Genomic DNA, 14,768 nt, shown 5'->3' with positions numbered 1-14,768 from the left:
CTCTCTCTCTCTCTCTCTCTCTCTCTCTCTCTCTCTTCGCTCTTCTCTCTGTATACCTCTCTCCCGTTATCTTTCACCCTTCACTCTTTATCTTTATCTGTCCACTGCCTCACCCCCCCCCCCCCCCCCATCTCTCTCCCGTGTCTCTTTTTTTCTTTCTCTCACCCAAATGTGATTCCTATCCATTCGTCCATTCATTCATTTGTTGATTCGTTTCATTCATTAATTCATTGAACAATTCGTTTACTCTTATTAACACACGCACGTGTACACATATACTCATATTACATATAATTCGATTTGAAATAATCACAATATGGAACCTATAATAATCTCTCTCTCTCTCTCTCTCTCTCTCTCTCTCTCTCTCTCTCTCTCTCTCTCTCTCTCTCTCTCTCTCTCTCTCTCTCTCTCTCTCTCTCTCTCTCTCTCTCTCACTCTCTCTCTCTCCCACCCTACTTCTCATCACTCTAATAAAAGGGACAAACGTGAGTGGGTTTTAAACTGTAACCTGAGAAACACGTTCGTTTACAGTGAACCACTATCAAAAACTGTTTTAATACGCCTTTTTTTGTTAGCGTTGTCATGTGAAGTATCTTAGACAGCAAGTCTGTATAGAAATGATTTTTTTTTAATCTCATTATCATGGTGGGTTTGTATGCTGTGTATTTCACATTGATATTTAATCTCTAATTCACAGACCCGAGACTGCCAGATACAGTTTGCCATTTGACCCTTATTTAACTACTTGTTTATTTGAGGAACTAGAAAACGATTTGTTTTCTTTAACGACATCATTAGAGCACACTGATTTATTAATCATCAACTATTGAATGTCAAACATTTGGTAATTTTGACATATTTTCTTAGAAAGGAAACCCGCTATATTTTTGTATCCAGGTCAGGTCAGAGTGTGAGCAAGCTGTTGTAGCGCACGCCTGTCATGGGCGCATGTGTCATCCTTGTCCGGTTCCTCCGCCCAGGACAGATTTTTGCATTAGCAGAAAGGGTTCTTTTATATGCAACATCTCACAGACACGATGGCACATACCACGACCTTTGATATAACAGTCGTGGTGCACTGGCTGGAACAAGAAGTAGCCTGATGGGTCTACCGACGGGGATCGATCCTAGACCGACCGCTCATCGGGCGAGCGCTTTATCACTGGCTACGTCCCACCCCGTTTAGAGGAACTAGAATCCGGTGCTGGGACCGGCGTCGGTGGCGTCGTGGTTAGGCCATCGGTCTACAGGCTGGTAGGTACTGGGTTCGGATCCCAGTCGAGGCATGGGATTTTTAATCCAGATACCGACTCCAAACCCTGAGTGAGTGCTCCGTAAGGCTCAATGGGTAGGTGTAAGCCACTTGCACCGACCAGTGATCCATAACTGGTTCAACAAAGGCCATGGTTTGTGCTATCCTGCGTGTGGGAAGCGCAAATAAAAGATCCCTTGCTGCTAATCGGAAAGAGTAGCCCATGTAGTGGCGACAACGGGTTTCCTCTCAAAATCTGTCTGGTCCTTAACCATATGTCTGACGCCATATAACCGTAAATAAAATGTGTTGAGTGCGTCGTTAAATAAAACATTTCTTTCTTTCTTTCTTTCCGGTGGTGGGGGTACTGGCACCTCTCTGACCTACGTATTAACTCAGTCGACGATTCATTCAATGTCGTCGAGTTTGTACATCAAGAAAAAAATTGTTTTGTTTAACGACACCACCAGAGCACATTGACTTATTACTATGTTCAGTGTTGGGGCGGGATCTAGCTCAGACGAAGGGACGTTCGTCGGAGGTGCTTGAGTCATTGGATTAAACCACCTTAGTGGATCCATTTTCTGACTGTTTCCCCTACCCCGTCCAATCAGTGTCACAGACTGGTATTTTAAAAGCCGTTGAATGTGCTGCCCTGTCTGTGAGAAAGTTGATATAAAATATCCCTTGCTGTTAATGGGAAAAAGTAACGGGTTTCCTGTAAGACTGTGATTACAAATTACCAAATAGTCAACGATTAATAAATCAATGTGCTCCAGTGGGAGTCATTGAACAATACAAGCTTCAACTGTTAATGTTTTGTCTGTCTATGTGATTGTCTCTGGCTCATCCCTCCTCCCCCCCCTCTCTCTCTCTCTCTCTCTCTCTCTCTCTCTCTCTCTCTCTCTCTCTCTCTCTCTCCCTGTCTCCCTCTCCCTGTCTCTCTCTGTCTGTCTCTCTCTCTGTCTGTCTCTCTCTCTCTCTCTCTCTCTCTCTCTCTCTCTCTCTCTCTCTCCCTGTCTCTCTCCCTCTCCCTGTCTCTCTCTCCCTGTCTCTCTCTCTCTCTCTCTCTCTCTCTCTCTCTCTCTCTCTCTCTCTCTCTCTCTCTCTCTCTCTCTCTCTCTCTCTCCCTGTCTCCCTCTCCCTGTCTCTCTCTGTCTCTCTCTCTCTCTCTCTCTCTCTCTCTCTCTCTCTCTCTCTCTCTCTCTCTCTCTCTCTCTCTCTCTCTCTCTCTCTCTCTCTCTCCCAATCATGGACTTTCCCTCTGGTTGTGCGGTATTCCTATTTGTGAAATTATTATCATTATTATTATTATTGTTGTTGTTTTCACATTCACTGATATTCTGTTTTTCGGAGATATATGGAATAATCCTCAAAACCAAATACATACATGTCAAAATGTCCTCACTTCCTGTTTCGTGCCTCCATATTGGGAACATGACGGGCTCAGCGACTTCTCGAACTACGAGCAATTACTCTGTCACTGGAAAGTGAATGTCTTATAAGGAAGCGCTAATAAGTCCCCATCAACTGAAATGAGCTTAATAAATGACAGCTATTTCGGCCCGCAATCATGGTGGGTATAAACAGAGGTTCACTATTTGTTATTGAGATATTTAACGACAACGGGACACCGTTATCATATAGAAAGTCGTGTGAGGCGATTTCCAAAAACCAGAGATGATGGTGGGCATTTCGGCATCCACCGCTTCGCTTCGTGATTAAATGTCTTTGTCAAAGTCGATACCGGCCAATATACATATATTGTATTTATTCATTTATGTTATTTATTTTATTTATTCATTCTTTTATCTATTCGTTCATTCATTCATTCAATCATTAATTCATTCAATGAGTAAATAATTAATTAATTAAGATGTGTGCCCAGGCAGCGTGCTTGAACCGTAATTGGATATAAGTACGGAACAAAATTAAAATTAATGACTGATTTTCCAAATAGCTCCACGGCTAAGTAAGGGAAACATATTATCTTATTTCGCCTGTAATATTTTCATATACTTTCCTTTTGTGACACCCAGTTGCCGCAAATGTTTGTTCCATTTACCATAGTTTGACACACAATAGCCGATGTATTTTTCGTGCTGGGGTGTCGTTAAACATTCATTCATTCATTCATTCCCAGTAGCCGATTTGTACGTTATTTTGCCTGCTTACTAATGTACATGTTAATAGCCCAGACTATAAACACCAGAGGGTGTTTGATACATTGTCTCAGTGCCTATGAAATTGAACAAAGCTGGCTTTGTGTGATTTAGGCTAACCTTCGCGTAACAAATACTCTTCTAGACCACTCCGTGCATTGGTGCATGGTCTTATGAAGGGTGTAATGTGAGAATGATACTAGCGATCCGGAACATTTTTACCTATCGATGTCATCACATGACTAAACAAAACAGATGAGGTTGTTTTGTCTGACAATCGGTCGAGTCATTTTCAAAGTAAGCAGTGGTTGCTATTAACGTATATAAAGTTAAAGTGTGTTTTGTTTAACGACATCACTAGTTTATATAAGAAAATAAGAAGAATTCAGCAAAGCAGGTAGGTAAACATACAAGAAAAACAAAATAGAGACATATAACATGTTAAAACACACACACACACACACACACACACACACACACACGCACACACACACGCAGGCACGCACGCACGCACTATATATACACGGATATGATTGGATAGCACATACCATGACATTTTATATATCAGTCGTGGCGCTGGGGCTAGAATGAGAAATAGTCCAAATGGGCCCACCGACGAGAATCGATCCAAAAGCGATCTTGCATTAGACCAGCATTTTACCACGGGGCTACGTCTCGGAGAAAATGTATTGAATTGAATGCCTACGACACCGTACTTGAACCTTACTGATCGAAAGGTAAGAACATTAAAATTAATACATTGCCTCTTCCTATTTCAGCATCAAACAAAATGCAGATTTTGATACTATTCGCAGTTATCCAGATGACGCTAACTGCCAAAATGTTCACCGATGACAAGTCACTGTCTGGAAATGGCTGCCATTGGCAACGAACTGGTCAAGAGAGGTCACAGCGTGTCAGCGTATGTTCCAAATTTCTTCGACACAAGATACTGTTTTGAGAATTCGAAGATACAACTTGTAACCTATGATGTCAGTGAGAACAACAAAGGAGTTTATCAATCAGCAATGAGACTCATGGAGAGGAATGCAATCACGAGGGAGAAACATATCGCTAGGGTGCTTCTGGACATATTCGAGGCCATCCACCGTCTCTGTGATAGCCAGCTGTTGAACCGAAATCAACTAGACCTGCTAAAACAGACCGGGTATGACATTGTAATGACGGAGGGCGTCCCATTCGGCCAGTGCTACTACCTTCTTGCGTTCTACTTAGACGTTCCCACTGTGTCTGTTGCAAGTGGTTTTCTTGGTTTTGACAGTGGAGAGGTGTTTCAGCCGTACACCTACCCACATCCAATTGGCTCTTACACCAATGAAATGACGGCTTTACAGAGAAAACTTAACAGCTTACACCACATTATACTAACCTACTTCATAAATATATTTAAACGTCCGTTTGATGTTTCTAAATATGGCGAACCTTTCACGGACGTTGTCACGGAGACGCTGATGCGAGCATCGTCGTTGTATCTCGAGAATTCTGATTACATTGCTGATTACCCGAAAGCTACCTTCCCCAACTTCGTCCAGGTAGGTGGGTTGACAGCACGTCTCCCATCATCTTTACCAAAGGACCTGAAGACCTACCTAGACAACTCGAAGACTGGTGTGATTCTGGTGTCGTTTGGAAGTATACTGAAACTTGAATCTGCGGAGCCCATCAAACGATTAGTCTTTGCTCTGAATCAACTTCCATATGACGTTATTTTAAAATCAAACAGAAACTCGCAAGAGGGCAATGTGAAGATTCTAGACTGGTTGCCACAAAACGACGTGCTTGCACATCCAAACATTCGACTGTTTGTGTCTCACTGTGGTAAAAATGGATTTTTCGAATCCTTATACCATTCTGTTCCCATCATATGCACACCTTTGAACGCCGACGCCTTTCAAACGGCAATTAAAGCCAAACATCACAGAATCGGGACAACTATGGACATTCTAACGTCCACTACAGAGGAAATGGTTCAAACCTTAAAATCTGTGTTGAACGACTCATCCATTTATTCCAATATGCGACGGATGTCTCAGCTCTTCAGGGACAGACCGGAAACAGGGGCGGAGAGAGGAGCGAGCGCCATAGAGCACGTGGTCAAATATGGGGACAAACATCTTAAACCGCCCACCAACAGACTGAACTATTTTCAGTACACACTGGGTGAACTCTGGTTTGTGATTTTCAGTTTCCTGTCTCTGCTAATCTATGGCGTGGTGGCACTGTTTAAATGCATCTTCTGTAACAAGGCTTCTGAGTCGGTGTCGTCTGACAAAAAATCTAACTGAATCTCAACGATGGAATAATTAGCTTTTTGAAAATCGTGTATCTGCACAAGGTAGAGCCACAGTGAAATTTTGAAAATATGATGACAGTTCCGTTGAGACCAGATAACCGTAATTAAAATGCTTCGAAACGTTTAAAGTTTATGTTGTTTAACGACTGCACTAGATGACATTGGATATCAAACATTCGGTAATTTCGACATATAGTCTTAGAGAAGAAACCCGCTATATGTTCCCGCTATATGAGCATATATGGATATTAAATCTAAATGGTGGTGGTGTTGTTGTTTTGTTTAGTTTTTTGTTGTTTTTGTTTTGTTTTTTAAGGAAAAACTAAATAGCTGAGGCAATGAACTTAACAAATTTGCCAGCCTCGGTGGCGTCGTGGTTAGGCCATAGGTCTACAGGCTGATAGGTATTGGGTTCGGATCCCAGTCGAGGCATGGGATTTTTAATCCAAATACCGACTCCAAACCCCAAGTGAGTGCTCCGCAAGACTCAATGGATAGGTGTAAACCACTTGCACCAACTAGTGATCCATAACTGGTTCAACAAAGGCCATGGTTTGTGCTATCCTGCCTACGGGAAGCTCAAATAAAAGATCCCTTGCTGTAAAAGAGTAGCCTATGTGGCGACAGCGGGTCTCCTCTAAAAAAACAATGTCAGAATGACCATATGTTTGACGTCCAATAGCCGATGATAAGATAAAAAAATCAATGTGCTCTAGTGGCGTCGTTAAATAAAACAAACTTTACTCTTTTTTTAATAACAAATTTGTACCAGTTGTTATACAAGGTATGTCCCCACCGGCACCGGCCTCCAAATATGAAGACTATGCATTGTTCCCCCATCTAGTTCGCCGAATGGTTAAGGTCGCGTGCTGCCATATGTCATGCGAATCAGTGTAGTAGGTTCGAATCGTGCCAATGGACACTTTACGTTTATAAATATTGTTTTAAAATATTACACAACCGATCTCTCAATTTGTTGGTGTCTTCAGACGGCTATGAAATATTATTGTTCAATATAGTATGCATTTGTGAAATACTTAAACGGTGTCTTAAATATAGGGACATCGCATGTGTGTTATGTTTAAAGAATCAACAGTTAACCATTCCATTACATGTATACAAACCCAACTACGTGCCAGAAACGTACCAGTGTGGTCGGAGTAAAAAAGGGCTATCCACCTCAATTAAACTAACATCTGTCACGGCTTTCTCTGAGGTCCATGTGACCGTTTATCAACCAGAGCCTCATCTGTTTTGCTTCGTCATCAATGACTTTAGGATTTCGAATTACATCTGGTAATTATGACTCGTAGTCATCAAATGAAACCCGCTAAATGTTTCCTGATACAGCAAAGAATCTTTTATATGCACTTTCCCACAGACAGGAAAGCACATACCTTTGACCAGTTGCCGCGCACTGGTTGGAACGAGAGAAAAAACGAATCTGTTGAATGGATCCACCGAGGTGGTTCGATCCTGCGAGGCAAGCACCTCAGGCGAGCACTCAACCGACTGAGCTAAATACTGCCCACGCACCCCCCATCTCCTACTAATGTAAAATACAAGCACAAAATATAGTGTTACTATACAAGTGTGTAATCGCTGCCAACAGTTGTCGCAAAATGTCTTTAACTATTAACGGGGCGAAAATAGCTCTGTGGTAAAGTGCTCGCCCGATGCGCAGTCGGTGTAGTATCGATCCCTATCGATGGGATTATTGGGCTATTTGTCGTTCCAGCTAGTATACCAATACTGGTTTATCAAAGGCCGTGGTATGTGCTATCCTGTATGTCGGATGATGCATACAAAAGATGCCTTGCAACTAAAATGCTTTCCTCTCTAAGACTATATGTCATCTCAGACGACACCGGTCATTTATCATGTCAAACGATTTGTTTCCGTGATTACCTTATTTCGGAACATTTTCGTGAAACAAATCGATGAGCTCCTAGTCGCTGTGGGGCCCTAGGCTTCAGCCTAGTCAGTCTTAAGGATAATACGACCCTGTCCCCACCCGTTACTTAGGTCATGGCTGGCATGCTCTGTCATTCTACAATGATAAGAAATCCACAGTAAATATGTACGCCCATACGAAATGGGTGAGGCTATTTTTGTTTGTTTATTATTGACAACAACTACAAAAAAGAAAGTTTTTATTTAATGACGCACTCAACACACAGAATTTACGGTTATATGGCGTCAGACATGGTTTAGGACCACACAGATATTGAGAGAGGAAATCCACTGTCGCCACTTGATGGGCTACTCTTTTCGATTAGCAGCAAGGGATCTTTTATATGCACCATCCCACAGACAGGATAGTACATACCACGGACTTTGATATACCAGTCGTAAATGGTGCACTGGCTGGAACGAGAAATAGCCCGATGGGCCCACCGACGGGGATCAATCCAACACCGACCGCGCATCGAGCGAGCGCTGTACCACTGGGCTACGTCTCGCCCCTTGACAACAACTATAGTAGTGTCGGAAATAGAATAAAAATTATTTTCGTCAATTATTTCTTTCATATTAAACTGACAAGTAAATATTTTGTAAATAGCTATTTAATGATACTCTACCTAATTTAGCATTTACTTGTTTGGGCTCTCGTTGATGTACAAGGTGGTGTTTACTCTTGAAACTGAAATAACGATGTCAGTAAACAGATTTGTGACCTTTATTGGAACAGACTATAACACATTTTGATGATATGTGTCAATTTCATTACCTTAAACAAACGTTTAATTTAAAACTGCAAGTTAACTGATTATTTTGAATTGCAGCATAAATTATTAATTATGACTAGCATATTTAGTAAATATGCATGTAAATTCAATATACATGTAAGTACATTATAAATTTACACAATCGTGCAACCACTTAAAAGTGCAAAATTAGAAGTTATATGTTAGCATCTGTTTGTGATAAAGTATAACCGTAAATAAAATGTGTTGTGTGCGTCGTTAAATAAAACATTTCTTTCTGTTTGTGATAAAGATTCTTCAATAAAAATGTATTTTCTACTAGTATATAAAATTATTTCCTATAATCATTTATGGGCATGTAGTTAAAGGTGTAGTCTTTAAATGTTAAAGCAAAATTTAATAAAAACATGATTTGCAATAGCTGTCATTATGCAACTTTGAGATAGCACCTTTAATACCAATGTAATAGATCACAAACTCTGAATGGTTCTTCACAGTTTTGCTAAACAATTATTTATAAATGTTTACAAATATTTTGCTTTGGAGAGGGATAGGGGTAACCCGTCATCAAAAACAGTCCCTCACATATTGTAACAAAAATGAAATTGACACATGTTGACCGAAATTGGTTATAGTCTGTTCCAATAAACTGCACAAATCACCTGTTTACGGACATCATTATTTTAATTTCAAAAGTAAACACCACCTTGTACATTAATGAGAGCCAAAACAAGTAAATGCTAAATTAGGTAGACTATCATTAAATATATTTTTACAAAATATTTACTTGTCTGTTTAATATGTAAAAAAATCATTTTCATTTTATTTCCGACAGTACTTTAGTATCCAATGTTCGTGGAAAAGGAGCGATTCATCATAGAATTAGGAATTAGGTATTCGGTATGGCAACGGGGATTCCAGTTGAGTTGGTTTCCAGAGTGCTTAGTTAAGTCACTAACACCGGCCTCGGTGGTGTCGTGGTTAAGCCATCGCGCATAAGGTTGGTTGGTACTGGGTTCTTCGCAGCCCGGTACCGGCTCCCACCCATAGCGTGTTTTAACGACTCAATTGGTAGGTGTACCACTACACCCTCTTCTTTCTCACTAACCTCTAACCACTAACAACGAACTAACTGTCCTTAACAGACAGATCAGATAGCTGAGATGTGTGCCCAGGACAGCGTGCTTGAACGTTAATTGGATATACGCAAAAAAATAAGTTGAAATGAAAAATGAAAAATCAAGTCTGGATTATGAGAGTAGTCTATATGGATGTGCTAAATCACTAACAGCAGTATTACAGAACATACTTGTAGACATTCTTAAACAGCTGCTTACCCTTTTGAGCTGTAATCCCCGTATGCCACTGCACCACTACTATAGTCCGGTGTAGCAAAACAGAAAAGAAAAAGTCTTCATTAAAAATAATGAAAAATTGCATTCTCAGGGTTTAATTTTTATAGTGCTACATTTATTTATAAAAAGTGGTGCCCCCCCCCCCCCCCCCCCCCCCCCCCCCCCCCCCCCCCCCTAGAATTTTGATCCGGATACGGCCCTGAAGAAACGTCGGGCAATGACGGTACACCTACCCATTGGGTCGTTAAAAGTCGATCTTGGTGGGAGCCAGTACCGATATGCGAACCCAGTATTTATCAGCCTTAAGTTCAAAGCCTTACCCACTACACCGCAGAGGCCAGCGTGTTTTGAATGGAGGTGTTTTTACATCCGTTGTATCGTATATAGACCTACATAACGTGTCAAGTGATGTAACCATTGAGGTCATGGTGAAACTGCTGTGTCATCCAGAGTTGTACAGTACTGAGGCGGGACGTAGCCCAGCGGTAAAGCGCTCGACTGATGCGCGATCGGATTGGTATCGATTCCCGTCAGTTGGCCCATTTGGCCTATTTCTCGGTCCAGCCAGTGCACCACAACTTTTGCCTTTGAGTTTATTAAAACTGTAGTTGAGTTTGCATTTTGCATAGGTATGAGATGGTATAACGGGAGTAAGGCGAGCATGCTGCTTTAACGACGCAGACCATTCATCTGTCGAGGTCATGCGAGGGTCACCCGACTGAAGCTGTACCCGTATAGTACTAATATGGAATTCTAAAGTCATTCATAACAAAGCGAAACATCGACCTCACGAAAAACAGATACCGAGCATAGTTCATTTGTCCTGGATACCCTCTTTGCACACCGACATTCGGCTGCACTGGTAAGTTTCTTGCAGGTAGTTGTTTTTCTGTTATGTGTACTGTTATATAGCGCTAGCTTAAGGATAACGTCTTATTCAAAGTTAAAGTGGGTTTTGTTTAACGGCACCACCAAACAACATTAATATATTAATATAATCGGCTTATGGATGTCAAACATTTTGGCAATTTTTGACACATAGTCTGTAGTGTTGTCGATACGCATGTTTTATTATCAGTTGTCCGAGTTTTTGTGTACTCGCCTTGTACTATTTAGTCTAGTATTAAAGGGACATACCCTAGTTTCAACCCGTGAAAATTAACACTAAGTTTAGTTAGTTTACAAACCGGTAACACATTTGGATAAAGTTACAACTGAGTGAAACATGAGTCTGTGACTTTGAAATGTTGAAATACCATCTAAAACAGACTAAAACTCGACTCCATAACTGTTACTTCTCAGACGCACGTGCGTTTTCAAAAATATAAGAAATGCTTTTTGTGACATTAAAAACACCAGGATGACCATAAACGCTTCGAAAGTACGGAAATGGATACTCTAAACAATAAGATCTAAGTAAAGTATGATTTCAGTTATCAAAAAAAAAAGAAAAAAAAAAGGACTCTAATAGTACAAAATGTCTTAGTGTTTAAAAACTAGAGTATGTTCCTTTAATTAAAAAAAAAAAAAAGAAGAAAAAAAGTCTAGAAAAATGGCTGTCTATATAACCAGTTGCCTCGTGTCGTATCTCCTGTCAGGAACATTATATATCCTTAGAAAGGAAACCCGTTTCATTAGCAGCAGTACCGATCATTCATATCTTGAGGTCATAAGAGGGTCACCTGACTGCTGGAGCTGTATAGTATTATAGTAATTCTAAAGCCTAAAGCCAGATAAGGCTGTGTTGAATGATACACGGTCACATCGACATGAGGGACCGCTGTGGCCAATTTTAGTTTATTTGAGCCAGGAACCCTCTTTGCGTAGTTGTGTTTGTACACAGGTCATGGATAATACACGTTAACTGTCGATTCCTGAAAAAAGTAATGCACATGCGATATCCCTATTCCTGTTTAAAAAAAAAATGCCATTCTTACTAATTTTGATGAAAAAAAAACAAACTTTGATATAACTTAAAAGCTACATTACGGAATGGCTAATCACAAGCAAGCCGTGGACTGTTTGTAATGAGACACATCATCGGAATCCTTGTTTAGAAACAAACTTCAGCTTCTTTCCCAACATATATATATATATATATATATATATATATATATATATATATATATATATATATATATATATATATATATATATATAATATATTATATATATTATATATATATATATATATAAGTAAGTTGAATTCTAACCCCCAATAATATAGTTGGGGGCCGGGGTCATGTTGGGTACATTTGATAAAAAATCGTTTTGCAAAGTTTCACGATTATGTTGTGATCCCATCACCACAAGAAATAAAACTAATGCGGGTATATTAAATATAATTTGTTCCGTTCCTATTTCAGAATGAAACACAATGCAGATTTTGATATTTTTCGCCGGGATCCAGGTGTCGATGACTGCTAAAATTCTAATGACGTTTTCTCCAGTGACAAGTCACTGTCTGGAAATGGCTACCATTGGCAACGAGCTGGTCAAGAGAGGTCACAGCGTGGCAGCGTACGTTCCTGAAGATTTCGATACAAGATATTGTTTACAAAATTCGAAGATACAACGTATAACGTTTGACGTGATCGAGCACACCAAGTCTCTTTATAAAGAGACACACAGTGCCATAGTGCGAAATATAGTGACAAGGGAAAAAAGCATGTCTCGAAGTCTTCTGGACATATTCGTGGTGATTAACAGTATCTGTGACAGCCAACTCTCAAACCGGGATCAACTAGATCAGTTGAAAGAGGCCGGATATGACGTAGTAATGACGGAGGGTCTCCCATTCGCCCACTGCTACTATCTTGTTCCGTATTACCTGGGTGTCCCTACGGTGTCCGTTTCTAGCGGGTTTTTCGGTTTTGACAGCGGGGAGGTTTTCCAGCCATACACCTACCCTCATCCACTTGGATCGTACACCAACGAAATGACGACTTTACAAAGAATATTGAACAGCTTCCACTACATTCTTCTAACTGTCATGCTGCAAATCTTTAAGCCTCCGTTTGACCTCACTAAATATGGCGAACCTTTCACGGACGTTGTCCCGGAGACACTGATCCGAGAATCGTCGTTGTATCTCGAGAATTCTGACTATATTGCTGATTATCCGAAAGCTACCTTCCCCAACTTCGTCCAGGTAGGGGGGTTGACAGCTCGCCCCCCAGCACCTCTACATAATGATCTGAAGACATACCTCGACAACTCTACAACTGGAGTCATTCTCGTTTCGTTTGGAAGTGTGTTGAAACTTGAATCTTCTGAGCTCGTCCAGCGATTAATATCTGCTTTGAATCAACTGTCCTATGACGTGATATTCAAACTAGACAGAAACTCGCAAGAGGGTAATATCAGGATTGTAGACTGGTTGCCACAAAATGACGTCCTCGCCCATTCAAACATTCGACTGTTTGTGTCTCACTGTGGTAAAAATGGATTTTTCGAATCCTTATACCATGCTGTTCCCATCATATGCACACCTTTGAACGCCGACGCCTTCCAAACAGCTATTAAAGTCAAACACCACAGAATCGGGACAGCTATGGACATTCTAACTGCCACATCAGAGGAAATGGTTCAAACCTTAAAATCCGTGTTGAACGACTCTTCTTTTTATTCCAATATGCGGCGAATGTCTCAGCTCTTCAGGGACAGACCGGAAACAGGGGCGGAGAGAGGGGCGAGCGCCATAGAACACGTGATCAAGTATGGGGACAAACATCTTAAGCCACCCACCAAAACACTGAACTATTTTCAGTACACACTGGGTGAACTCTGGTTTGTAATATTCACTTTCGCCTTGCTGGTAATCTATGGAGTGTTGGCGCTGTTTAGATGCATCTGCTGTAGAAAGTCTTCTGTGTCGGTGTCAGTTACTAAAAAATCCAATTGAATCTAAACGATGTTTTCAACATCGTATATATGCACAAGCTGTAGTCACAAGAACGGTTTGCAAATATTTAGACTGACCGTAAATCGTATCTTAGCACATGGTAGTGCCAAAAGGACGTTTAGCAAATATCATGATTGCTCTCTTGAACTGTGCGAACTGGAATCGGTAACGCAATTACTTAGATGTAAACACGGCGAGCGCCTGCGTGATGACATCAAAGGGGTGTTATGGACACATAGCTGCCTAGCTGCTTTAGATTATACCTGGATGATACAGCGTATTTGTGAAAATGTCATTTCATTCGATATGCTTGACATTTAGATTTAAAAGCAAGAACGAAATAAAGTAATACTAATAACAATAAACCATTTCAGCTAAATGGAGTGTATTTGAGTCTGGAGACGGGAACAAAATGTGTGATTCCTGAGTCTGTGGTGATGAAACTTTTAAAGTCTAGACTAAATATGCAATGACGCCAATGACGTTACACGCGTACAGTTTGAATGGGGTTGGCATACCGTTAAAGTATCAGACTCTATTAGAGTCTACCGGCCTCGGTGGCGTCGTGGTTAGGCCATCGGTTAACAGGCTGGTAGGTACTGGGTTCGGATCCCAGTCGAGGCATGGGATTTTTAATCCAGATACCGACTCCAAACCCTGAGTGAGTGCTCCGCAAGGCTCAATGGGTAGGTGTAAACCACTTGCTCCGACCAGTGATCCATAACTGGTTCAACAAAGGCCATGGTTTGTGCTATCCTGCCTGTGGGAAGCGCAAATAAAAGATCCCTTGCTGCTAATCGGAAAGAGTAGCCCATGAAGTGGCGACAGCGGGTTTCCTCTCAAAATCTGTGTGGTCCTTAACCATATGTCTGACGCCATATAACCGTAAATAAAATGTGTTGAGTGCGTCGTTAAATAAAACATTTCTTTCTTTCTTTCTATTAGAGTCTAGACTGTGAACCGGTTTAGAAACATGTGGCCTTGTCATAAAATAGATGTGAAGTTATAGTTGACGGGTATAATGATCAGAGTCCGCCGACAGTATTTCAACTGGGCGCGGGGGTGGGGTG

The 14,768-nt window shown here is 41.0% G+C and overlaps 2 protein-coding genes across 2 annotated transcripts; both read left to right on the top strand.

Annotated features, from left to right (window-relative positions):
* Positions 1–3,688: 3,688 nt before the first annotated feature.
* LOC121388833 (UDP-glucuronosyltransferase 1A1-like) lies at positions 3,689–5,995 on the top strand. Its single transcript, XM_041520347.1, has 2 exons — positions 3,689–3,814; positions 4,197–5,995. The coding sequence occupies exon 2, from the start codon at positions 4,269–4,271 to the stop codon at positions 5,721–5,723; it is 1,455 nt and encodes a 484-aa protein (XP_041376281.1). The 5' UTR covers positions 3,689–3,814; positions 4,197–4,268; the 3' UTR covers positions 5,724–5,995.
* Positions 5,996–10,548: 4,553 nt separating this feature from the next.
* On the top strand, positions 10,549–14,341 carry LOC121388941 (UDP-glucuronosyltransferase 1A1-like). Its single transcript, XM_041520489.1, has 2 exons — positions 10,549–10,656; positions 12,161–14,341. Exon 2 carries the CDS (start codon positions 12,172–12,174, stop codon positions 13,696–13,698), a length of 1,527 nt encoding a protein of 508 aa, XP_041376423.1. The 5' UTR covers positions 10,549–10,656; positions 12,161–12,171; the 3' UTR covers positions 13,699–14,341.
* The last annotated feature ends 427 nt before the right edge of the window (positions 14,342–14,768 follow it).

This window comes from Gigantopelta aegis, chromosome 14, assembly GCF_016097555.1.
Source record: "Gigantopelta aegis isolate Gae_Host chromosome 14, Gae_host_genome, whole genome shotgun sequence".
In the NCBI taxonomy this organism is placed as follows: domain Eukaryota; kingdom Metazoa; phylum Mollusca; class Gastropoda; order Neomphalida; family Peltospiridae; genus Gigantopelta; species Gigantopelta aegis.
This window is presented reverse-complemented; position numbering and strand designations above follow the sequence as displayed.

Bases quoted from the DNA above. Each gene is read 5' to 3' on its own strand.
- LOC121388833 (XM_041520347.1), top strand. From the start codon at position 4,269: ATGACAAGTCACTGTCTGGAAATGGCTGCCATTGGCAACGAACTGGTC.
- LOC121388941 (XM_041520489.1), top strand. From the start codon at position 12,172: ATGCAGATTTTGATATTTTTCGCCGGGATCCAGGTGTCGATGACTGCT.